This window comes from Solanum lycopersicum, chromosome 11 (genome assembly GCF_036512215.1).
Source record: "Solanum lycopersicum chromosome 11, SLM_r2.1".
NCBI lineage: Eukaryota > Viridiplantae > Streptophyta > Magnoliopsida > Solanales > Solanaceae > Solanum > Solanum lycopersicum.
This window is the reverse complement of record NC_090810.1, coordinates 57,176,553-57,204,445: the sequence shown is the minus strand read 5'-3', so window position 1 is coordinate 57,204,445 and position 27,893 is coordinate 57,176,553. Positions and strand designations below refer to the sequence as shown.

The 27,893-nt window shown below is 31.0% G+C and overlaps 1 protein-coding gene and 1 pseudogene across 1 annotated transcript; one reads left to right on the top strand and one right to left on the bottom strand.

The window, feature by feature from the left end:
* Positions 1-12,607: 12,607 nt before the first annotated feature.
* Positions 12,608-15,216, top strand: LOC101255164 (heat shock cognate 70 kDa protein). Its single transcript, XM_004250911.5, has 2 exons — positions 12,608-12,976; positions 13,311-15,216. Exons 1-2 carry the CDS (start codon positions 12,757-12,759, stop codon positions 15,053-15,055), a joined length of 1,965 nt encoding a protein of 654 aa, XP_004250959.1. The 5' UTR covers positions 12,608-12,756; the 3' UTR covers positions 15,056-15,216.
* Positions 15,217-15,503: 287 nt separating this feature from the next.
* On the bottom strand, positions 15,504-25,961 carry LOC101255759 (uncharacterized; annotated as a pseudogene).
* Between the last annotated feature and the right edge of the window lie 1,932 nt (positions 25,962-27,893).

The window sequence follows — 27,893 nt, the reverse complement described above, 5'->3', positions numbered from 1 at the left end:
GTTCTACAAATAGCCCTTCAAAATGTGAAGGCAATTTTTATCATCAAAACGGTATGAAAGGTCACGCGGTTGTCATGCGACCTTATTTTGATAAATTTTATAAATCCTCCATCAAAATAAAAGAATATAAAGTGATAGTGCACTTTATATTTCAAGGTGATTTTGAGGTAGATCATGTAAATATGTCAAACATAAAGGTATGACATGTATTAATATTATAGTCAACTCATGAAGAGATTGTGACTTGTAATAAGTATGTGAATGTTTGCCTATTCTTGAAAGTGAATATGAAAAAATATGAATAAGAATATATTCATGTATGGTTGGATATATGTCAAACTCACCTCTACGGGAGGTTTGAGAGAAATAAATAAATTTTATTTGACATGAACTATTAATGATTGTGTGCATTTATATGTCATGAATATTATGATATGTTTGTTATGAACTATCGAAATGAAGAAAGAAGTAATTCTTGCCTATAAAGGTTGTGGTCATGATCAGATATACTGAGTGGCAATACAAATTTGTCATTGGTTATGTATCTATGGTACAACAAAAGTAAATTAAGAAACATGTCTTGCTTGTAATAATTTTGACCATTACAATAATAATATAATTTCTCCTTGAAGGAGATGTTCACCATATGGATGGTGTCATGATATGTGATAGTACACAAAATTAATTGCAAGCTCTAACAAGTTGTGTTATTACCAGAGGAATAATATTGGAGCTGTAGTAAGTCTCAAAAGAAACTTTTAAGTTTCACATGAATTGAAAAGAAATATTGAGACTATAAATTATGAAAAGATTATTATCTTCAAATTACTACAATTGAAGTGGGCTATAAATATTTATGTAAACGATTATCCATTTCTTCCTCTTGTTTGTTGCACACAAACGTGGGCATGCTGATGAATTCACATGCAAAAGTAAACTATAAGTGTATTGAAATAAAGATCAGTTGGCATGATTAGTGGACCATTCAGATTAAATGTGATACAAATGTAATTAAGAATTCAGGTGACTTATGTGATGAAGAAATAAAAGATTCTTCAAGAATTCTTTGTGTTGCTTGTTCTCTTGATCTTTGATAAAATGATCATTGTACTAGTTATGGTTGTGATTGTAATCCTCTAAAATTTTTGAAACATATAAAAAGATAAATATGGGCTCATTCATCTGTCATGTGGATCATTTGCAACTATGATAGACGTATCTATGTGATGATCACATGTGCTTTGTTGTCAACTTACAAATTGGTGCTTGTAAGGTTGTTTGCTCGAATTGTTAAATTAAGAGCAAAGTTTCAAACTATGAAATTATATTGATAATGCTGGTTGATTTAGCAGAAATTGTATGCCTCCAATTATAGCTAAATCATGGTTATGAGAACAAAACTCCCCAATAAAATTTGGTATGAGATAATTTTTTTGACATGTAGCAACACATGTGTGCATCAAGCCGACAAGGTTTGCCGATTAAAATTGGTTCAGGGTCAGGAACCAAATAATTTTCATCTAAATGTTGAAAGTGCGATTATGATTTTAATTGTTCCACCATACACAAAGATAAATTCCCCAATAAGGTTGGGATGAATGTTAGATATTCTAACATTAGGGGGAGAGATGATTGACAACTGAAAATTATGTGTGAGTTTAATTATGAATTAACTAGATCCTTGTTAAATAAATATGTGAACGTAAAGTTTAAGGCATAATTCATTTGCATAATGTTGCAAAATTGCCAGATGAATATATTGACCCTATGATATAATTCAGCTGCAAATGTTCCAATGTGAAGTCCTTGAAGGACGGAGTCAATGATACGCTGAAAGCGTAATAGATCAATCGGTTCTAAATATAAAATTCCTTGAAGATGGAAGGAGCAGATGATTAATATGGTCATGATAATGAGGCAAGTGCTATAGAAGAACACCACGACATAACACTTCAAAAACCTTGGAAAAGGTTCAGGTACCTGAAAAATGATGAAAACGAAGAGATTTCAATAAGTTATGTCATATTGTCAGCAAAAGGATGACTACTCCCTGCACGCCACTAAACGGCTTGATGACTCATGATTCATTTTAAGATTTCTGCATTGCTTTATGTTATTCGCATTTTGTTTCTACCTAAAAGAATGTAGTTGAGATTTTGCCAATGTATTATAAGAAACAAGTTTTCATTTCAACCGTTTATCTCTCATGTAGAAGATTGCACACTAGACAAGTGTTAGGAATCATCCATTTACAGTTTATACAGTACTGGTGTATGTAACATCACTTAAGGGTAAAATAATAATTGTATAATTAGTGGTCAAAATGAAAATCTAAAAAAATACATACACGTCATAATTTTTGCTATGGGTCATAAGGATATTATTATAAATTTGTTTAAATGAAAAGTTTCTATTACTAAACTTCTTACAAACATCATAAATGCTAAGTTTGTTCTAACATATTTTAGAAAGAAAATTTTGGACTAGTTACAATAAAATGTGTTTGAATAGTTAATATTTTGTTCCTAAAAATACTTTAGAGGAATATTGTGTAAACATATTTTTAATATTATGTTACATAATATGACTACTAAATTTATATTTTGATTATTAAAATAGTCTTTAAAATGACGTATCAGTAGTTTTTAATTAATTTGAAGAAAATATAAAATTTAGTGACTAAAAGAATGAACAATGTTTGACTATCAAAAAATCAATAATTTGATAATGTATCATCGAAAGATTAAAAATATAAAATTTTCATTTTTATATTTTTTTAATATCAAATAGGGATAATGCACAAGTACCTCCTCAACCTATGCCCGAAATCTCAAAGACACACTTATATTATACTAAGGTCCTGTTAACTCTCTGAACTTATTTTAATAATAATTTTCTACCCCTTTTCAGCCTACGTGACACTATCTTGTGGGCCAACGATGGTTGACGTAGGCCGAAAAGGGGTATAAAATTACTTATAAAATAAGTTCAGGGGATAATAGGACCTTAATATAGTATAAGTGTGTTTCTGAGATTTCAGGCATAGGTTGAGGGGGTACTTGGGCATTATCCCTATCAAATATGATAAACTATTTAACAGAGAAAATTTGACAAGGTGAACGTTTGTCATTCAAATCCTAATGTATATTAATACTAGTGAACTTAGCCGCGCTTCGCGCGATCATAAATAACTCGTTTAATTTGTCATAAAAAGAATTAAAATAGTATTGATAAAATTTTTGTGAAGTTTCTTTGTTGTGTTTAATTTAAATATATCATATTTGAAATCTTAATCAAGTTTAAATACTATTTAAGTTTTTGTATCGATTGCAATTTTAAATCGCTTAAGCTAAAAGTTCACATTCAATAATCTCAACCTATAATTTTATTGGATATGTGTAGCCTACGCTTTTATAGTTTTATACACTTTTTTAAAATCTATCTTTTATTCCTAGTATGTTTTTTGTTTTGTTTGTATCTTTCTCGCAAAAGTAAAGAATTTAAACCCAAATAAACTTGTAAATTTTGAAAGCTCAGAACATCCAAATGTCATTATCCTCCTTGTTCATCAATCAAAATAATTTTTAAATATTTATTGTGGTTCAAGAAGATCAATTATAGTTTTATAAAATTACTCTTTTTCCTCCAAATATTGTAGTCTCTTACTATTTCCTTTTTAATGTTCATATTCTTCAAAAGTTGTTATCCTTTCTTCGATAATGATGAATCAACTCTCTTTTCATCTTTCACAAGTCTTAGACTAATTTTTACTAATCCAAATAGATTAGTTAATAAATTTTATCATTTAGCTTTGTAATTTCAACTCAACTCATGAATTAATTTTATCAAAAAATAAAAACATGTACTGTCAAATACATATATTTTTTTGGTTGAATAGTACCTATTCTTTTATGTTAGTTATAATATATAATTAAGAATTTATGACTTCATTATCCATTTGAATGAGTCCTCAAAATTAAATATGGTTAACTTTGATGTTTTGTTAAAAATTTAAAGTGAGATTTTTAGTCTTTCAAATTTTTTTAAAAATATCAAAAGAATTAAAATAGTAATAAATTCAAAAATAGACTTAGAAATATGAAAAATTATTTGTAATAGATAAGCTACCTATAATTTGAAGACTTAAAAAAGTACTTCAATATTTATATATTAAAATATAAAGTTCTCTATATATATTGATTCTTTGGAAGAAAATGGGTGATACATGATTTTAGTTCGGTAAAATAATTTTTAGTGATATAGAATTAACATAAAAATAATATATTGTTGTTAAAATGCATAATAAAATAAGTAATAAATGAACAATTATAGATGAATGATAAAAGGTTTTATGTTAAGATTAAAAAAAAACTTATATATCTACTAAAAACTTACAATTAGACTCTTGAATTTTTTCTAAATAAAGTAAACATAAAAAAACTTTTCACAAATAATATGAATATTTATGATTATTAACAATAAATTATATTTTCTTATAATTAAAGTGTAGGAGAAAAAGTTAAGTAAATTTTTAGAATCATTATAATGGAGGATGAATGGTTAGTAATAAGTATATTTGTAACGACCTGTTTAGTCGTTTGGAGCAGCAGAGTTAATTTCTGAAAATCACTGTCTGGGTCGACGGATCCCACGACGGACCGTCATGGGCACGACGGACCGTCGAGGGTGTCTCGTTCCAAAACACTTAGAATTTAGAAATTTGGGTATTGAGATCGACTCTCTGAACTTCACGACGAAATGGCAAGACGGACCGTTGAGGGCTCGACGGATCGTCACAAATCCTTCCGCAGAATTAACTCTCTGAACTTTGTGACGGACGTGCAGGACGGACCGTCACAAGCTGCGTGACCCTGACTGGATCGAATTTTTGTTAAATTTTTAAGGGGCGTTTTGGACTATTCCTGTTTATAATTATAAAGTTAGTGGTTTAATGTTAATAATTTAATTACTTGGGGGTTAAAAGAGAGAACCTTGAAACAAGTAGTGGGGTATTTTATCATCTTTTATACTTAATTATATGCTAATTAGGGTAAAAGAAAGAGGGTTTGAATAAGAAAAAGAAAAAGAACAGAGAGAGAGGGAGAAACGATCGAATGAGAGAGAGGAAGAACGCAGCTTTGGAAAAGTAGATTGCTTGATCGCAATTCTTCGGTGGAGGTAGGTTATGGTTTATGCTATTCTGTAGTAAACTCTTAATAGCGAATGATATGTATTGGGTAGTATTGTAAACCCTTCTATATGCTTAATTGTGTGCTTGCATGATGTGATTATATAATTGTGATAAAATAAGCATGATGAGGCTGTTGAATCTTGAACCTTTAAAAACCTCTTTGTTAATGATGATGCCTTGGTATAAAAGAAGGCTTGATGAACTAAAAGAATGAGGTTAGGGGATCGGGTGTCACGTTCCGGCACCAGGATAGTATTAATGGATCGGGTGTCACGTTCCAGCATTAGGATAGTATTAATGGATCGGGTGTCACGTTCCGGCACCAGGATAGTATTAATGGATCGGGTGTCACGTTCCGGCACCAGGATAGTATTAATGGATCGGGTGTCACGTTCTGGCACCAGGATAGTATTAATGGATCGGGTGTCACGTTCTGGCACCAGGATAGTATTAATGGATCGGGTGTCACGTTCCGACACCAGGATAGTATGAGGAGGATCGGAATGTCACGTTCCGACACCCGGATAGTAAAGAGAATGAATCTTGAATTATGTTAATATACTCAAAATAATGAACTTATTTCCCAAATGAGTATGGTATGGAGGCTTGAGTCCTCATGGGTGTACTTGGCGTTATTATCAATGATTTTTGTACTGTTTGCTGCTACCTGTTGAGTATTGTATTTGATTTTATGATATTATCTGATATATATTACTTTCTATTTTGAGTTGGCCGATGATATCTACTCAGTACTCGTGTTTTGTACTGACCCCTACTTGTATGTTTTTCTCTTTGTTATTTGTGGAGTGCAGCAAACGTACCGTCGTCTTCAACTCAACAGCAACTCTAGCCAGTCTTCATCACGTCAGATTCCAGGGTGAGCTATTGTTTCTAGCTTGGACTGGATCATCTTCTTCACGTCTTGATGCCTTGAAGTTCTGGCATGGACTAGCTGTTTAGTTATTTTAGCTTCTTAGATACTCTTAGATTTAGTAATTTGAGGATAGATGTTCTTGTGATGATGACTTCCAAATTTTGGCGATAATGATAAGTTTTGAGTTTTAGAAGTTAATTATTAATTTCGTTAATGAGTTTTAAGTCTTCCGCATTTTATTCTGTTTGAAACGTTGGGGTTTAGATTGGTTGGTTCGCTCACATAGGAGGGTAAGTGTGGGTGCCACTCGCGACCCGCTATGGGTCGTGACAATATTTAAAATGATTATCTGTATTAATTTTTTCCTTGAGAAATTTTCTTCTATAATTCTAAGTTTTTTTAAAAAAATTATTTCAACTCTATTTTTTAGTCTCTCTTTTTTTTTAGTCTTTGCTTATTTAATTCTATTAAGAAAACACAAGCAATTAGCATCGTAATTAAAAGACTGAAGTTTGCTCGTCTTTAGTATTTTTACTAATTTATATTTTTTTTAAAACAGTAACAATTAGCATCAAATCTTAACATAATCAAGTTAGCTTGTCTTAAGCTTTTTATTAATTTAAGCAAAATGTTTAAATGAATTCTCTTAATTAATTTTTATTATAGTTTTCATGATTCATATTTAATTTAAAATTTAAAAATAACTTCATAATAATTTTGATTATCTCCCACCGCTAAGCGTATCTACAAATACATTTTAATATTTTCAAGAATTGTTTTTGTCTAACTTTTAATAACGATCTTGCTCTTATAATTTCAGGCAAAAAAACAAATCAATTATTCTCTTTTATATATCTTATTTTGTATCATTCTTATTAGAAGTAAAAATAATATATAAAGAAGTCTTTGTCGATAGATTTTGCATTACAAGATTAAAGTAGAGGACAATTAAGCTAAACATAAATATATTTGGTTAGAAATATTTTCTTGATGTGCTTTTAAGATATCACAAATTTAAATATTAAGTAATTTGGGGTTATGAAGATATAAAGCTGGAATTTATAGGTATTACTAATAAGTATTAATTAAGTAAGTATAGAGGTTTTTGAAAGATGAAGAGGTGTGAGTTTATAATAAAAATTTAATTAAAAATAAATATATAAAAATAAGAGGAAAAAGGTAAAAAAAAATGTGACATATTTTTTTAATAAACAAAAATATGTTTAAGTAAAATCCTCCACCATTTTTATGATTTTTTTTATTATACGACATATTTTCTTTTTACCTCATTTTAGAAATTTCAAATTATTAAAAGTCTCCAAATATGCTTCTAATAATAAACATTATTTTTAGTAATTACTATTATTTTGAACAATATATACTTTTTCTCTTATTTTATATTATAGGAGAGATATTTATTAAGAGAAAAATTAATTAAAAATAAATTTAAAAAGGGACATAGAATTAAAAAGTTAATCAAAAGGAATTAGAATTTTTTTTTGAAATTATCAAAAAAAAAAAAGTAATCGTACGAATGTTTTAAAATAAAATTAAAAAATATTTAATTTTTTGTTGATTAAATTTTCAAAATTGTGAAACATTTGGCCTATAAATAATTTCTATATATAAATAATATAAAAAATAATGCAACGTTAAAATTATTATTTTTACCATATCATTGTTATGTATTGTGAGATATGAAATTATAAGAGGAATCGATTTATTTGATTCTTAGTTATATAATATTTGTATTTAATATTTAGTATTTTATTTACTTTATATTGAGATGTGATGTATTACTTTTTTTATTACTTATATTTATTATATATTTGTATAACATTTTTATAGCTAGTGAGGAGGAAGATATTGTTAGACGAAATTAGAAATAAGATATATTGACGTTTTTTTCAATTAACTAATTAATTTGATAAGGAACCAATCAACTCTTATTGCATCAGAGGTTTTACCGGAGAACTATAACATCCTTACAATAATACCAATAAACATACATAAAATAATTAACTAATCAAGCAAAAATATTTAATATATTTAATTATATATGATTTGAAGGGGAAAGAAGGATCACGTTCTCAACATAACATAATTATAATCCTTACAATAATAACAACAAAAAGACATAAAATTATAGTTAACTAATCAAGCAAAAATATTTAAATATTTAAGTTATATATGATTTGAAGAGGAAATAAGGATCATGTTCTCAACATAACATAATTCGATTCTTCAAATTTACAAAGTGAATAAAGACAATCAATGTCGGTAGAAACTACAAGAATAAGAAAAAAATATCAAAAAACTACAAAGAGAAGCAAAAAAACAAAATTTTTTTCTATAAAAGAATCATGATTTGTATCATCAACAATCCAACCTAATAATATCAAATCTATATGTAATTACAATAGAACAAAAGTGATAATGATAATTAGATATGTCAAATCATTTTATCTCACAAAATCAAAATATGCAAAATATATAATATTTTTCATTATAATACATCCCTCTCCTGCAAAAATCAGATCAAAGAAGACAAAAAAAATTAACAAATCAAAGGAATAAAAAATGAAGAATAAGGAAAATAAAAATAAAATGACCATCATGCAATGTCTCAAAGTGGGTTTTTATAGGTGTAATATATAGGAGTTATAATTTTTATATTAAATATTTTGAAGGTTATGAATATGAAAGGTTAGGAGTTATATTATTAAATTAAAATTAGATGTTATATATTATTAAAAGGTTAGGAGGAGTAATGCTCATTAAGTTACTTATTAATAGCAATATATATATATATATATATATATATATATATATATATATATATATATATATATATATATATATATATATATACACACACACATAATATTATTGTGTAAAAAGAACTAATCTAAAAAATCCTATTTTTAAAAATATATATAATATATATTTTTCTCAACATTGAGACATGCCACATAGGCGGTTTGAAGATCCACACACACACACATACACACACACACATATATATAGATAGATAGATAGATAGATAGATAGATAGATATAGATTCAAACTAAAGACAACGAGTAGTTAAAAAATAAAGAAGAAGAACAAAAGAAAACGTCAAAAGACTTTGTTTAGAAATATAGAGGAAGAAAAAAACTAAAAAACAAATAAATTAGAAAAAAAAACAACCTGAAAAAAAGTATATTGGTTATTTTGTGGAGGTAATCTTTAGAGATTTCTTTGCGACATGATATTAAGCAGCTTTTAAAAGGCGGGGGAGCGAGGCGAGGCGTTTTATACAGTATAGGGTGAAGCGTAAGCCCTGAGACACGGGGCATAAGTCCATGGATCTACGAGACGTAGTCTTGTGTATGTTCAATTTTATAGTTTTATTATTAATAAAATAAGCAAAATTAAACCTTTCAATGATTTATGATTTTAATTTGAGATAAATTAATAATCAATAATGAAGAAAAAAATATGATTTAAAGCAAAAAAAGTTCTGAAAAATAAATTAAAAACGCTCCGTGTACGTTTCTACGCCCAAGACTACGTTTTTATTCTCGGGACTTACACCTCAAACTTTAGGACTTACGCCTTACATCTTTCATTTACGCCCAATAGTACTTTTGGTAAGGCCCGCCCCAAAACTCGCCATGGGACTCGCTCCAATTTTTTTTTTTAATAGATATTAAGTGTAGTATCAAAAAAAAAATATGTAATTTAGAATATAATATTAAGATAGTTGTTATTATATATAGTAAGAAAGTTTCTTTCATGATTGTTTCTATTGTTGTGGAGGCAAAAATTATTTTTTTAATAAATACTTTCAATAATGTTATTGTATATAGAAATAAAGTTATTTTCTTGATTGTTTTTATTGTTGTGAAGTTAGAAATCAATTTTTTAAGTATTTCTATTTATCGAAGATAATAATAAAATGTATCACAAAATTCATTGATAAAGTCAAAATACAAACACATTATACTTAAGCTGAAGCAATAGAGATTTGAATGACTTTAAATCGATCTTTCCGAATTGATTGATCAATGGTTATTATTTTATCAGATGCAAAGCTTATGGTGTAAATATTACAAAAAGAAGATAACAACATTATGAAAAATAGACACCACTTGCGAATATATATAAAGACCGATGAACTTTTTCAAAGATATCAACATTTTATATATTTCTTAAACACGAAATGTTTTAACTCTTAACCTAATGCAATTCTCTATTTCCTTTGTTTTTTTTAGAATTGAACTTTCTCAATTTTGATTGTAAACGAAACATTTATGTCGTATGACCATTTGAAATAGATTATAAAGTAATATATTAGAGTTGTTTACTTTCACATTATTCATTTGAAGTTCAGAAATATAAGTATCAGATTCATAACTAAGTTTAATCAATTGTATATAAAAAAAAATAGTGTTTATTTGATAGATTACATGTATATAGTGTTTCCCACCGGCGAACATGATACAAAAGGAAAATTCACATACACATAATCAATCTTTTCACTTTATGTATATGATATATTAGATATGAGTTTTATCAATGCATATAAATTACATAATTATGTATCAAATTCACATAAGTTATTATTAGATAACATAGGTATGAGTCTTATCAACGCTTATAGATTTACATAAGATAATTATGTATCAAATAAATCACTCACACACAAAATTGAACTATTTTTTTAAAATTAAAAATAATAAAACTCACATATATTGTATATATACTTCACATTGTTAACAATTCAAACTACTTTATTGAAATATCACAGTGCAAAATTCATATAATTGAAAATTTATTCAACATGAACATGAATGTCTTATACAAATTCAATGATTCACTTTCTCTTAGGAAAAAAGAGTAAAAGTTCTACGACTGTTTTATTCTCGTCCACAACAATTCGTGTATCTCGACTTTTAAAACGGTTAGATATTGTATCTTGCCTTTAATGATACATGTAGCTCGCAATCAAAATATGATATAGAAAGTAATGTTACAAACTGTCGTGAATCTTAGTAATTAGGATCTAAAGTATAGTTGTATCTGATACATATTTACTACGATATAGTAATCAGAACTGTGTGGATACATATGTGTAACATCTTGCTCTTCAAAACAAAAATTGTGTGGACACGAGGTATTTCGTCTAGTTGAAATCTTCATAATACATATTTTTCGCTCAAGGCTAACAATGTATCTTCTTCAAGATTCATAAACTAAAAAGACGATGCAACAACCTACAAAATTTGAATTAAAAAATGATACATTAAATAAACTATCATTTTTTGAAGCAAGACCGATCAAACTTTTTTTTTTTGATAGTTCAAGCATTGACAAAGATGAAAAGACAGAATAGAACATGCTTGAGCTCTTATCGAGGCAAATTGAACATGACAAAGAATTTGATGGCATCCCAACTAGTAAGACATCCATCTCCATCTTTACCAAATTAACAACCTCATCATTTAAAAATCATTTTTTTTTTGTTGTACCATTGTTGATAGATCTTCTTGTCTTCTTTTGAGCATCGATCAAAGAGGCTTGATAGACTAACCGTGAACAGAGTGAACGGTTGGCCAAGAGCTTCACCGGATGCATCATCAATGTATCTCTTCAACCATCTTGTTTGTTGTATTCATGACAGATTTGAGATTTCATCACTTTTGTAACCTTCATAACTCACTTCGTTCACCTAAATTTTTGAATGTCTCAACAAAATTGATATATTCATCTTGTATCAACAACTTTTTTGAATTTTTTAAAATTTATCACTTTTTTGATATTAATGATTGTTCAATGGAGAAGATATAATTTGAAATTTGAATTGTGAATTTGTTATCTATTAGGATAGAGACTGATAAGAATTAGTTAGGCGTTAATCAAGAAATTAAAATAAGTAACAATAAATTTTACGTGCGTTAATCAAGGAAATTAAAATAAATAAAAATAAATTTTAATTGATTTGTTCCTTTATAAGCGCAACAAGAAGTTGTTTTGCAATGTATCACATATAAATAATATAATGTATCCGAACGATAAATATGAAGTTGGGAGCCTAAAAAGTATAAAATGTTAACAAAAATTGTAAAACGGTATATAAAATTTTATATTAACCAAGACAGTAAAATCGCTAGAATAGCAGCGATTTTCTCTGCCGAATTTTGTTTAAAATATATATATATATATTTTACCGTTTTGGTTAATATAAAATTTCATATATCGTTTTTAAAAAATTTCTTAACATTTTATACCTTTTAAGCTTCGAACTCGATAAGCATATATCCGACGGCCTCTTTCTTTAACAAATTTTTATAAATTAAAAATTATTAGGAATAAGGTGTAATTTGAATCTTACATTATAAAATTTCTATAATTTATACGATGTATAAGACATTTCACTATAGCATAAAGTCTATTATTATTAGTTATAAGGTCAAGTTTTAAATTTTTTTTTTTAAAAAAAAAAAAAAAAAACTGGACTATTCTGGAACGAACTCGAAGGCAATAGAGAGTTCATCGAACGGCTGTAATCTGATCCGAACGTTCTGGACTCTGAAACTTTTTTTCCTTTATAAACTGACAACTTCGTCTTCCTTCTCCAATTACAGAAATTTGCTTCATTACATCTCAAACTATAAACAAACATTTACATTTTCTTCTTCTACGAATATGGCGGCGGCAGGAAAAGGCGAAGGACCAGCCATTGGAATTGATTTGGGCACTACATATTCTTGTGTAGGTGTATGGCAACATGATCGTGTTGAAATTATAGCTAATGATCAAGGAAACAGAACCACGCCTTCTTATGTTGCTTTTACTGATACTGAACGCCTCATTGGTGATGCTGCGAAGAATCAAGTTGCTATGAACCCAGTTAATACTGTATTCGGTATGTTTCCATTACCAAAACTTATTCATCCCGCTACTCTAGTCCTTCGAATTTACCTGCCATGTTTTGGAGAGTTAAATCTTTTCATATGCCTTCTAGATTGTTAAATTATCAATTATTGTGAGTTATAGTTCGGATTACAACAAAATGTCAATGGTGCTTTGTGAATTCTCTCATTTCCAAGGATAGGATATAGTTTATACCTAATTTGAAATTGATTGGTTAAAGTGAAATTGTGTTATACTGAATAATCATGTAGTCTTAATAATCTAAGATTGAAGTATAATAGGGAGGACATTTATTGTGACATTTCTTTTGTTGTTATTGGTTTCAGATGCTAAGCGCTTAATCGGAAGGAGATTTAGCGATCCTTCGGTGCAGAGCGATATGAAATTATGGCCTTTTAAGGTTATACCTGGGCCTGGTGACAAGCCAATGATTGTTGTTACATACAAGGGTGAGGAGAAGCAATTTTCTGCTGAGGAAATATCATCCATGGTCTTAACCAAGATGAAGGAGATTGCTGAGGCTTATCTTGGAACAACTATCAAGAACGCAGTCGTCACAGTACCTGCTTACTTCAATGATTCGCAGCGTCAGGCAACTAAAGATGCTGGTGTCATATCCGGGCTTAATGTGATGCGTATTATCAACGAGCCGACAGCAGCTGCAATTGCCTATGGACTTGACAAGAAGTCTACCAGTACTGGTGAGAAAAATGTGTTGATTTTCGATTTGGGTGGTGGTACTTTCGATGTGTCTCTTCTCACTATTGAAGAGGGGATTTTTGAGGTTAAAGCTACTGCTGGTGATACTCACTTGGGAGGTGAGGATTTTGATAATAGAATGGTGAATCATTTTGTTCAAGAGTTTAAGAGAAAGCATAAGAAGGATATCAGTGGGAATCCAAGAGCATTGAGGAGGTTAAGGACTGCTTGTGAGAGAGCAAAGAGGACTTTATCATCCACTGCTCAAACAACAATTGAAATCGATTCGTTGTATGAAGGCATTGATTTTTACACAACTATCACTAGGGCAAGATTCGAAGAGATGAACATGGATTTGTTTAGGAAGTGTATGGAGCCAGTGGAGAAGTGTTTGAGAGATGCTAAGATGGATAAAAGTGGGGTACATGATGTGGTTCTTGTTGGTGGATCAACTAGGATTCCGAAAGTTCAACAATTACTTCAGGACTTTTTCAATGGAAAGGAGCTTTGTAAGAGTATCAACCCTGATGAAGCAGTTGCTTATGGTGCTGCTGTGCAAGCTGCAATTTTGAGCGGTGAAGGCAACGAGAAGGTTCAAGATTTGTTGCTGTTGGATGTTACTCCTTTGTCGCTCGGTTTAGAAACTGCCGGAGGTGTAATGACTGTGTTGATCCCAAGAAATACAACCATTCCAACCAAGAAAGAGCAAGTTTTCTCTACATACTCGGACAACCAACCCGGTGTCCTGATCCAGGTGTACGAGGGAGAAAGAGCGAGGACCAAGGACAACAACTTGTTAGGCAAGTTTGAGCTCTCTGGCATCCCACCTGCACCAAGGGGCGTTCCTCAAATCAATGTCTGCTTCGACATTGATGCCAATGGCATACTGAATGTGTCTGCAGAGGACAAAACTACTGGACAGAAGAACAAGATAACTATCACCAACGACAAGGGTCGGCTCTCAAAGGAAGAGATCGAGAGAATGGTGCAAGAAGCTGAGAAGTACAAGTCTGAAGATGAAGAGCTCAAGAAAAAGGTGGAAGCTAAGAACGGATTGGAGAATTACGCTTACAACATGAGGAACACTATTAAAGATGACAAGGTTAGTTCCCAACTTCCAGCTGCTGATAAGAAGAAGATTGAGGATGCCATTGACGAAGCTATCAAGTGGCTAGACAGCAACCAACTTGCAGAGGCCGATGAGTTCGAAGACAAGATGAAGGAACTGGAAAGCGTATGCAATCCGATCATTGCCAAGATGTATCAAGGTGGTGCTGGTGGAGCTACTATGGATGAAGATGATGGTCCTTCTGTTGGTGGTGGTGCAGGAAGTGCAAGTGGTGCTGGTCCAAAAATTGAGGAAGTGGATTAAGAATTTTTGAGTGGAATTGTTTTACTTGTTTCTTACTAAGTATGCTTTCAAGTAGCCTTTTGAAATGAAAGCTTGTTCATCCTTTTGTTGTTGATAAATTGTTATGTGCTTTTCAATATAGAATTGAAGAAAGCTTATGTTGTTCTTATCCTCTACTAAAACAGTGGTGCAGTTACTTAATAGCTTTTTTTTCTGAGTTATGTCAAAACCATAATGCTTCAGTTAACCAGATTAAAAACTAAATATGGGGATACAATTACAAATATATGACTTTAATGATTGGGATAATCCTTGGTGATAATAAAGGAACGTCTATCTGGGATAGCCTACTCTTTAGTCAAGCAAAGCTAGATTTGGGAAAATAGAACATATTTACTCCTTCCTTCGATTGCTTTCATGCGTCATGCTTCATCCTCTTATCGGGATAGATAGCATTGTACATTACATATACATTGCAACATAGGATAGATGCTTTATTGCATTATGTAACGTTAGAAACGACAACTTTAGAAAATAAGTAGATTTTGTTGTCTGAAAACACTAGGCCGGAAACAGAGTCTTCATATTCCTAGAGTAACAGAATGGCTCATTGTAATTCAGACCACCAAAGATTATCATTTCTTTTTTCCTATAGACTTGACTCATTAAAAATGGCTACATATATGTGAACTTACAACAGCATGCTTCGCTCTGCATCACAGTGTACTCGACTCAGCAGTGCATCAGAACAGCCTTAAAGGAGCAGCAGCAAAGGATCTAAATAAGGTGATATCATCATACGTGAGGCCCTTGACTGAGTAGCAATTCAACAATGATTGAACTTCCCGCTAAAAACCTGACTGTACCCTACACTTTCTGCAATCAATACCTAGCTCATGACAACATGAACTCATTTGGAGGTCGAAGAGAAACAGGAACTTCATGCACTTCTGGGGTTGTGCCATATTTGGGAACTTTCAATTCAAGTACAGCTCCACTCGTGTCAAAATATGCTTCTAGCTTTGCATCATCAGGTATTCGAGTTGGAAGTGAGATTTCCCTAGTGAATTCACCGCAAGGGCAGTGCTCTGGAGATGGATCAGTTAGCTTGAATGTTCTACCATTTCTCACCATGAATGGGGGGCATGCCGTGCTCACAAATGTTATTTTTATAATGGCATGACTAGTATCGTTCCACCAATGAACTTTCACCTTTTCACGATCAACAAAAGGTAAGAGTGATCATAATCACGTATCCTTCCGAGTCCTCGTATATAACTTTTGCAGCAACGGCTGGCCCATACACATCCTTCATTACCCCTGAAAACTCATTCATCCAATGTGGTGCAATAGTGTGTGGTTGTCCATCTTGATGTCTGTTTAAACTGGGATTAGCCGACAAGAAACAATCTTCATCACTTCCATGAGAAAAGAAGTCTTTCCTTTTCTTACCACAATCAGATGAGAGCTCTAAACCATTGCTGTTCACATGGTTTGATGGTCGAGTTGACAAGTTAAGACTAGAACCATTAAGCAATTTTTTTGAAGGAAGATGAGAATTGCTCTTTGGCAAAGGGATCGATCTTTGAAGCTCAAAATCTGTGTTGGGAAGGTTCCGCCATGAACTGAAGTCTCTAGCTTCTGGTGGTATTGAAAAATTGAGATCCCTACCAGTAAGTTCCATCCACTTCTTCTGCTCTTCCTCATCAATACACAATAAATTGGGTGATGGGACAAGCTCAATTCCATGCAAACACACCGGATTGGAGAGGCCTCTATAATGTTTACGCTGCATTTTATGAGAACAGATGAACCCCTTGTCAACACTAAATGGAAATGAATGCTCTCCCTGCTTCGAATGTCCATTCATATAACTCCTCAACTGCATCTCCCCCAACGCATTTTCAGACCTCTCCTTGAAAACCCACATGTATATATTCTCCATATCATGCTGAGCCAAAAACACATCAAGCTGGAGATCAGACTTATCAAATCCCGACACCCCATTACTATCTCGAACAACTTTGCACTTAGATTTCTCCTTCAAAACAGGCTTAAAGTAAAACGTAAAGAAAAACCAAGCACCCCAAACACTATCCATTCTCTTATCACAATTCCTTCCAACATTAGGCAAGTCAAGAAGCTCAAAACATTCATTAATCTGGTTTCCAAGTCCAATCTCCATCATATCAAACAAGTTATGATTCCAAGATAGAGGTGGTGGAGGAGGACGAGGAGTAGGGCTACGTTCCATACATAACGGGAGATTAATATCCGGTGGCCTCGAAATCACAATCTCCTTATTCATATCTCTGTCTGATTCCTCATTAGAGGTAGCAGCAGCAGCAGCAATTGCATTTGAATCCATAGACAAGAATGTAGATAATTGATAATTATCAATTGACAAACTTGTCATCAAATCTTCCCCCATCTGTTTACCACTACTTAATTCCTCACAACAAAACCCCAAATATGCAAAAAAGCTCAATAGACACACAACTTCAAGGTTTTACTACAAAAACAATAAAACAAACATGGGTATGTAATATTTTATCAAATATCAGTATAAAGGGTTGTTCTATGCTATAAAGATGACATTTTTATCATTCTTGAATTCAAGAAAAAAAACCCATAAAATTGAAAAAACCCTACATATAGATGTGAATCAAAATGAATACAAATAAAGGGGTATTAAGATTTACCTTTTTTACAAAGATTTCAACTTTGAATACAATAGAAATATTCACATAGAATCAGCAGCAGCAGTCCATTTCTACAGAGAAAAAAAAAACAGGTTTCTTCTTTGGAGATTGAAAAGAAAATAAATTGTAACGGAGATCGTTAACTTTAACGGCGTTAATGGGAAACAGCAAGAGGAAAAGTAACGCCTGATAAGCGTCTAATTGTGATAAGTAAGATAACTTTTCATGTGATAAGTAATGCATGTGTGTATTATGTACTTGAGTGATATTTTTGTTTTTGCTTATATAGGATATATTGTTGTTATTTATTGTATTGGAATTATGGAAAATTGTACTAAAGATATAATTATATTATGAAAAATTATTTTAAAGAGAATTTTTATGAAAAATTATTGTTTGAATGTGCAATCAACAATCTATGAAGATTAATCAAGGCAACTTTCACTTAAAAATAGTCTAATTACTCTTTATAGCTATAGTTTGATAATTACAATTCGTAGTCATATGTTATATGAAGGAGAGAGGCAAGCGAGTCTGGGAGAGAGAGGGGAGAAAGAGTGGGAGAAAGGTGAATTGCATATGTGTATATTGGTTAAAAAATTGTATATTATACATAGTGCAAACAAGATTGGGAGAGGGAGGAGAGAGGTGAGCGAGACTGGGATGGGGAGGAGAGAGGCGAGCTAAAAGGGCAGAGAGTGGGAGAGAGGTGAGTTGTATAGGTATATAATTGTATATTATACATATGCATTTGTATATATGGCAAGTGAGATTGGGGGAGAGAGGTGAGAGGCGAGCGAGATTGGGAGAGGGAGGAGATAGGCAACTGAGAGAGGGGCATAGAGTGGGAAAGAGGTGAATTGTATATGTACATAGGCTCAATAATTGTATATTATACAAATGTATTTGTATATTCTGGCGAATCATACATATACAAACGTGACTAATTATACAAACTCGAAGTCAGCCCACGTAATTAATGCATAATGTTAGTCACGGGTGGTAATTATAGCATATTGAGGAATATGCAAAGAGTATTGCCAAGTCTTGAATTTGTAGAATTACTTGTTAGGTTGATTAGTTGAGTCGATTATTCCTAATACAACTGTCAACATTCTATTAGTCTACTGGCACTGTTAGTTAGTATAATTGTACATATATATATATATATATATATATATATATATATATATATATATACATATATATATATATATATATATAACAGAACGTCAGCTTGTAATTCATAATGTGTACAAGAAATAAATACAATATTTCTCTCTCTGTAAAACAATTTTTCTCTGTAAACTACTACTATCATCCATTCATAGAATCAAGTAGTCAACTTTGAAAACAATTGAAATTTTGACATGGTATAAGAGCAGGAGTACAATTTTTGAAGATCTACAGTTTTTTTTTTTTACATTTGAATCAGCAAAACTGAGGAGGCAACAATGGTAGGAAAAATCGACCATAATCATCCTCTGTATCTGTCACCTTCAGATGTACCAGGTGCAATGCAAATTGGTATTCAACTCACAGGAATGGAGAATTACACATTATGGAGCAGGGCAATTGACTCTGCTAACTAAGAACAAATTGGGTTTTGTTGATGGTAATATCAAGCGAGAAGGATACACTGTTGATATTGAGAAAAAATAGTGGAATCTATGCAATGCGATGGTGATTTCATGGCTGATGAGAAATGTGAGCGAGGAACTGGTGAGTGGAATCCTTTTCTGTTCAAATGCAGCATTGGTATGAAGTGATTTAAAGGAACAATTTGATAAGGTTAATATGTCCAGAATTTTTCATCTACACAAAACAATTGTTACACACACCCAAGGTAATTCTTCTGTCTCAGTCTATTAGTCTAAATTGAAGGATTTAAGGGATGAATTTGATTCGATTGTTCCCCCTCCCTCTTGTAATTGTGCAACGTCTAAGAAGTATATGGATAGTATGTTTAGGCAGATACTTCTGCAATTTTTGATGGGCTTAAATGACAACTATAGTCATGCTAGAAGTCAGATATTAATGATGAGTGAACCACCTACTGTAAATCATTGATATGCAATGATAATTCAGGATGAAAGTCAAAGAGAATTAAGTAGTGATGAATATCATATTGGTGTTTAACCGATCCGACTGCATTATTCACTGGCAGGCCTGGGGGAAGTAGTTTTAAAAATCAAGGATCTCGAGGTCCTGGATCTGGAGGATATGACAGTTTTCAAGGTCAAGGGAATGGGAAAATTCATAGACCACAGAGAGGAAGTAATTTGTATTGTGATCATTGTGACTTGAAAGGTCATAATTGAGCTGATTGTAATAAATTGAAGTATTGTACTCATTGTCACAAGCATGACCATTTGAAAGAAGTTTGCTATCAGTTGATATGTTATCCTTCCAACTATAAGGGGAAGAAAATAACAAACCTTGTGACATCAGATTCTGGAGTTCATCCTCACATTCCAGGAGGTATGAATGATGGTTACTTGAATCCTATGTCCAAGATGCAACAATTCAGTGGAGGGATTACAAATCAGATGCCACAGTATTTTGGTATTAATCCAGGATTTGGAGTTGGCTCAGTTCCATACATTGCACCAAATCAATACAATCAGGTTCTTCAAATGTTGAACAAACCATTAATCCATGATGTAAATGCTGCAAATTTAACAAATCGTAGTGTCAATATAGCAGGTATTTTTGCAGGCAAATCTGTATCTATTCCCTCAACATCTAGTTTCAATTGGATTGTAGATAGTGGGGCAACTGATCATATAGTTGGGGCTGGGAGCTTATTGAATCATGGATTAACAGTGAAATGTTCAGGTTAGGTACAACTTCCAAATGGTGACTCAGCTAAGGTTGTTCTCAACTACAAAGAGGTGATGTAGTTAAAAATGTATTATATGTACCAAAATTTAATTTCAATCTTCTCTCAGTGGTAAAACTGACTAGACAGCTAAATTGTTGTGCCATTTTTTACCCTGATTTTTTTCTTCTTCAGGATCTCTTCATTGGGAAAGTGAAGGAGATTGGTGAAAAAGATGGTGGTCTATACATCCTAAAACCTTGTCAACTATTAGATACCGGCCAACATAGGAGTTTTGTTGCAACTTCGAAGGATTCCCATGATGGTGATATTTGACATAAGAGACTAGGACACATTCCTATGAGTGTGATTAGAAAGATAGATATGTTTGCAAATAAAAGGGATTTTGTGATACAATGTTGTGACATTTGTCCGTTAGCTAGATAAATTAGATTGCCATATCCTATTAGCAGAAATAGAAATTCACATTGTTTTGATCTAATTCACATGGATATATGGGAACCCTACAAAGTTGCAACTCATAATAAAATGAAGTTTTTTCTTACTTTGGTTTATGACCACTCTAGATGGACTTGGATTTATTTGATGCATCTTAAGTCTGATGTTTCTACCATATTGAAACAATTTCTTAACATGATTCAGACTCAATATAATATCCAAGTAAAATGTTTTAGATCAGACAATGGTGGAGAATTTTTTAATGCACAAGTGAGTGAATTGTTTATTTCTCAAGGAATCATTCATCAGAGTTCCTGTCCACACACACCTCAACAAAATGGTGTAGTTGAAAGGAAACACAAACACATTATGAAAACAACAAGAGCTAACAGATTTCAAGGACATATTCCTATCAAGTTTTGGGAAGATTGTGTCTTAGCTGCAGTGCATATTATTAACAGGGTTCTTTCAACTGTATTGAGCAACAAGTCCCCCTTTGAAATGATGTTCAATAGACAACCAGACTTGTCATATATGAGGATCATTGGATGTTTGTGTCATGCAACCAACTTACAAAGGGCAGATAAATTTGGTCCAAGAGCTATCAGATTAGTTTTTATGGGTTATGGGATTACACAAAAGGGTTACAAGTTATATGACCTTCAAAATAAATTTTTCTTTATTAATAGAGATGTTATTTTTAATGAATCTGTTTTTCCTTTCAGACTAATGTCAATAATGGCTTACAAGATATTATATCAACTAATGACTCTCAGGTTCCAGGTCAATTACCTTTGACAATCATCCCTGATGCACATTATTCTAATAATGAAGAATGCCAAAATGATCTTGTTCTAGAGGATTCAATACTTGAGGATAATCTTCAAACACAGCTGCAACTTCTTGCTATCACTGAGGAACCTGTCATGAGTTCTACAATAAGCAGGAGACATTCCAACAGGTCTTCTAGACCTCCATTGTGGCAAAAAGATTTTGTGACTGCTACCAAGTCAAAATCACAGTCCCATTGTATGTATTCTATTACAGATAGTATTGACTACAACAACTTGTCTCATACATATCAAGGTTACATTGCCAACATCTCAATTGACACTGAGCCATAGTTTTACCATCAAGTTGTCAAAGACAAGAGATGGATATCAGCCATGAAAGAAGAAATACAAGCACTTGAGGACAATAAGACTTGGGAGATAGTGCCACTCCCTCATGGGAAGAAGGCTATAGGATACAAATGGGTGTACAAGATTAAGTACAAGGGCAGATGGTACAGTTGTAGGATTTAAGGCCAGGCTAGTGGCCAAAGGTTACAATCAGCAGGAAGGGTTGGATTATCAGGAGAAATTTTCTCCGGTTGTTAAAATGGTAACAGTTAGGACAGTCCTCACTCTAGCTGCAACCAAAGGGTGGGATGTTCAACAAATGGATGTATATAATGCTTTTTTAAAAGGTATTCTGGTAGAGGAGGTATATATGCAGATGCCTCAAGGATTCATTCATGAGCACACTGAAGTTCAACCTGTCTGTAAGCTTTTTAAGTCACTTTATGGTCTTAAACAAGCTTCAAGAAAATGGAATGTAAAATTGACTCAAGCATTAATGGCTTCTGGTTTTCAATAAAGTCACTTGGATTATTCTTTGTTAATCAAGAAGTCAAGTGTAGGCATTGTGATTGTTTTGATATATGTTGATGATTTGTTGGTTACTGATAGTAGCACTGAACTAATTGATGACACTAAGCAAATTCTGAAAAACAACTTCAAGATCAAAGACTTAGGACCATTAAAATATTTCCTAGGGATAGAGTTTGCAAGGAACAATAAAGGATTTCTTATGCATCAAAGGAAATATGCATTAGAGATCATTTCAGACTTGGGATTGGGAGGATCCAAGCATTTCTATTGTTATGCCTGTTGTAATTCAGTGTGATAGTACTGCTGCTATTCAAATTGCCTCTAATCTTGTCTTCTATGAGAGGACTAAACATATTGACATTGATTGTCATTTTATTATGGAGAAGATTCAAGAAGGTCTTGTGACCATTCAATACTTGTCTGCTTCTGAACAGCCTGCTGATGTGCTGACTAAAGGTTTGGGACGAGCTCAACACGAGTATCTTATATCCAAGCTTGGGATGAAGAACATTTTCATATCCCCTAGCTTGACGGGGGTTATTGAGGAATATGCAAAGAGTATTGCCAAGTCTTGAATTTGTAAAATTACTTGTTAGGCTGATTAGTTGAGTCAGTTATTCCTAATACAACTGTCAATGTTCTATTGGTCTATTGGCACTGTTAGTTAGTATAATTGTACATATATATATAGCAGAATGTTAGCTTGTAATCATTCATAATGTGCATAAGAAATAAATACAATATTTTTCTCTCTGTAAAACGATTTTTCTCTGTAAACTACTACTATCTTCCATTCATAAAATCAAGTAGTCAACATTGAAAGCAATTGGAATTTTGTCAAAGTATAGGTATGATGAGTAATTAAATAGTATAAGTTTGCTTCACCGCATAATTTTCCCATTAATTAATACATAAAAAATTTAGTACGATACTAGAGAGGGAATGCCCGTGCACGGGCTCAATATTCACACACACAATTCTTTTGAAGGAGAAAATAATATCAATTTTATTGCTGAGAAAATGATGGAAAAAATCTGCTTGTTGACTAAACCATTGTTATCCTGTAGAAACGATAATATGAGAAGTTACAATATTCATCAAACATACAGTAGAGAGAATGCTGTTTGTTTGTGAAGCTCAACATTCTAAATCAGAAGATATATATTACTTTTTTTCATATTTCTTTTTCTTGTTGTATGTAGTTAGTTATATATATATATATATATATATATATATATATATATATATATATATAGCTAACGACATACAACAAAAAAAAGAAATATGAAAAAAAGTAATATATAGTTGGGATGTAAAGTGATTGAAGAGTTTGTTTCAAGGCAAGCTATTGATACGATTGACAAAACAGAATCATATAATAATGCCGATAACTTCAACAAGCTAAGATTCAATAAATTCAAGAAGAATTGATGAACTAACAAATGTTATTGAAAATTTTTTAAGAAAAAAACAAGAGAAAAACGCTTCAAGTTACTTTAGACGGACAATCTATCCTTTTCAGTTTGATAACTTAATTTTCTTGTTTGTTTTTATATTTTTGCATTACTTGAGCATTTTCATTTATAGTATCATCGACTCATCATAGAATGTATTATAGACTATCTAGTTTTCTCTGGCTCTTATTTTCTTCATGTCTGTTATTAGTAAAAGTTAGCTACCTCATTATGATGGTAATAAGTTAAGACCTACCCAGCCTTTGCTTGTACCTATCTTTGTTGAGGAACTTTTTTTTTTATTATTAATAATAAATTAAAAGGTCTTTAAATGCACTATGTATTGGTATAAATTTACTAAAAAAATATTTACCCCAAATAATCTTCACTAAACAAGATTAGTTTAAGGTTAAACCAACAAATTCTTCCTTATTATAGCTATTCCTTTCAAGACTCTTCCCTAGTCTAGAAAGTTTTAACAACTTGCTATATAAACCTTCAAGTAAAGTAAATAATAGGTTTCAATTCATCAATGTGGTAACTTGATTTAGTAAGATGTGTGATCTCACATAAGTTTAGGGACACACTTTCCACTAATTGTAATTTCCAATAGCCAAATGATTTGTGTAATGTTGTTAATAGGTGAAACTGTCTACTATTAGTTAGATTGTTATTTGGAGGAAATTTGAGATTATGTTGGTGAATGTTGCAAATCACTTCATAATTACAAATCAGAGACTTGTGACAATACTAATATAGGGATAAGTTAGTATGGTAATAGTAGTTTATCCCTAAATTAGTGACTTGAGGGTCGTTTGATAGTATATTATATTAGAAAATATATATGTATTAGCTAATTTCTATTTTACTATTTAATACACTTTTTTATATAACTAGGTAAAATGAGTGTTTTAAAATTAAAGTCACTTCTTAATATAAAAATAGAGAAAATATGTAAAAATAAAACAAACTAAACTTGATTCGAAAATTCACTTTAACACTTAAATTATACGAGTATTTAAATACTTCCTTAACATCTTTGAAGTGAATTAATACAACCCTAAGGAATGACATGACAAAGAATGTGAGTTCACTCTCTTAATAGCGTGTGAAGATGTTAAAAAAGAAAAATAATTATTATAAAATCATAAACAAGACATATTTTTATTGGTCAATATATAATAAATATTTTAAATATTATTTCTTAATATATTAAAAATATGAATAATTTTATTGGCCCATGAAAACTTTAACTTTTATTCTTTTTATTTTGTTGTCTTATCTATTATAGATTCTTCTCCATTGAAGCTATCATCCTTTCCTCCATCTTCACCTTTAACTCTATTAGCTACTTCAGTTTCACAATCTCTTTAGTAATCCACAAAATTCAACACCACCATATTATTATTAATGTCTATTTCACACATAGATTTTATCGATTTTAGTCAGAGCAAAAAATTTTGCTAGTTACCGGACTTTACGGAGGAAGAATCAATGATCTTTTTGCTTTTTGATTTTTTTGAAGACGAAGGCAGTGATGACAGATCCTTTATCTCTCCCGCGTTGGAGTTTACCGATGCGAAAGGAAGAGAAACAGACTGATTGTTGTTGTTTAGTTGCTCCCTCTAAGAACTTTAAAGCTCGCTATTAATAGTGTTTTAAGGAAGAAAGTGATGGTGAAGTGGTGACTCAGTTGTTTGTTGGTGTTTTAGAGAATCTAGTAATGGAGCTTTGACGGTGATTTGAGAGTTACGATAAAAGGAGTTCGAACGGTGAACGCATTTGAAAAATATGGAAAGGGAAAAATAAACATTGAAGAGCTAGACATGGTGAAGAAGAAAGAAGTGAGGGGGCTGGGTATGGGGCAACATTTTTAATTTTAATTTTAGAAAATGCACTTTGAATTAATTAATTAGTGTAAATTAATTTTAGAAAGTGTTAAAAGGAAAATGGTGAAAATAATTAATGACGTGGTGCTGATATGATGTTGTTGTGACACTTACATGGCAATGATATTACAAGTGACAGTGAGATAATAATCTCATGGTGATTTTTAATTCATTTCAAAAATGTTAACAGAATATTTAAACTCACATATAGTTTAAATGTTAAAGTGAATTTTTTGAACCAAATTCAAAAAAAAATTTATATACTTTTTCTTATATAATATTCTTTTTGTATCATATAAATTAAAATATAATGAACATGGAATTTCAAATTTATGATTCAATAAAGAAAGAAGCTTGAGTTGTTACATCAATGTCATGGAAAATCAGTTGTGCTCGTGGCTTACAAGACTTTGAAATATTGTGCGTCATTTATTGTTGTTTTATGTTCAATTTAAAAAAAATGTTAAAAATAGCTATTATGAATTTAACGCGAATTATTAGTTTTATCATTGTATTTTTGATAGTTTTAAAAATATTTTTTTATTTGATTAATTAAATTTATTTGTCAGGTTTCACTAGATATATTGTTATTGTTGTTGTTGTTCGTGAACTAGGGGTGTCAAATAAATAAGTTAAGTTGGAGTTGGAGATATAAAAATGGATTGAAATTGAAATCTGGTTGGGTTATAACCTGCCTAAATTTACTTTGGATTCAAAATTGGCTGAAAATTGAGTTGAATTACGATCCGTCCAGTTTGATTCTCTTAATTTCAATAATTTTATCATATTTTTATTTACCTTTTATTACCACATTTTTGAGTTTCGACTCAAGAAAATAAAAATAAAGTAATAAATAAATAGATAAATCTTAGAAGATATAAAATAAATAATAATTCATATTTTCAATATGAAAACATACATCATATCGATGCAAATAAAGAATCTTAAAACTGATTGAAATTAAAAAATAAATTGAGTTCAACCGAAGATTTTTAAAATGGGTCAAGACTTAAATTAGTTGAGGTTGACCTAATTCAAATTATCTCAACACACTTTATAAATCTTTAATTTATAATCACAAAATTTCAACGGAGAAAAATTCTCATTCACCATTTATGAACCCAAAGAATAAAGAGGTATGAAATAAGAACACTTTGAATTAATGTGGGGAATATTTATCATATAGGCTAATGAGCTAACACACCAATTAGTCATACTCCTTCCGTTAATTTTATCACTAATTATCACTTTTTGATATATGAATGAAATTTTTTTTTTTTTCAATTTTCACCTTTAAAATTAAATATTATTTTTTAAATTATTTTTCAAGAGTTAATACTAAATTTCAATAAATACGGATAATATAATAAAAACACTTATATTAATAATTATTTTCATAATGAATATGTTAAATTAAATAATGATAATAAGTAAAAATAATCGGAGAGAGTAATACTCCAAGTAGTAACCAATAATCTAGACCAAAAAAACTATTCTTTCACCGTTTCACAAAGAATGGTCTAGTTTGACTTGACAGTTGACACGAAATTTAAGAAAATAAAGAAAACTTTTGATCATGTGTTCCTAAACTAAAATTACGTCAAATATACAAAATTATACTTTAATCTCGTGACTTTAAACATACCACATAAAAAGTTATTATAAAAAAAAGTTATTCTTTTTTAAATAGACTAAAAAAAAATCATTCTTTTCTAAACGGGGCATAATAATTTCAAACAAAAGAAGGAATAAAAATAAAACATACGCGGTCCAGCTAGATTTTTGCATATAAATGGTGTCGTTTAATAATCAGTACACGACATTTTATAAATGTTTAACATGGCTGATGCAAATCCCCCTTTTTAAATAAAAAATAAAAATA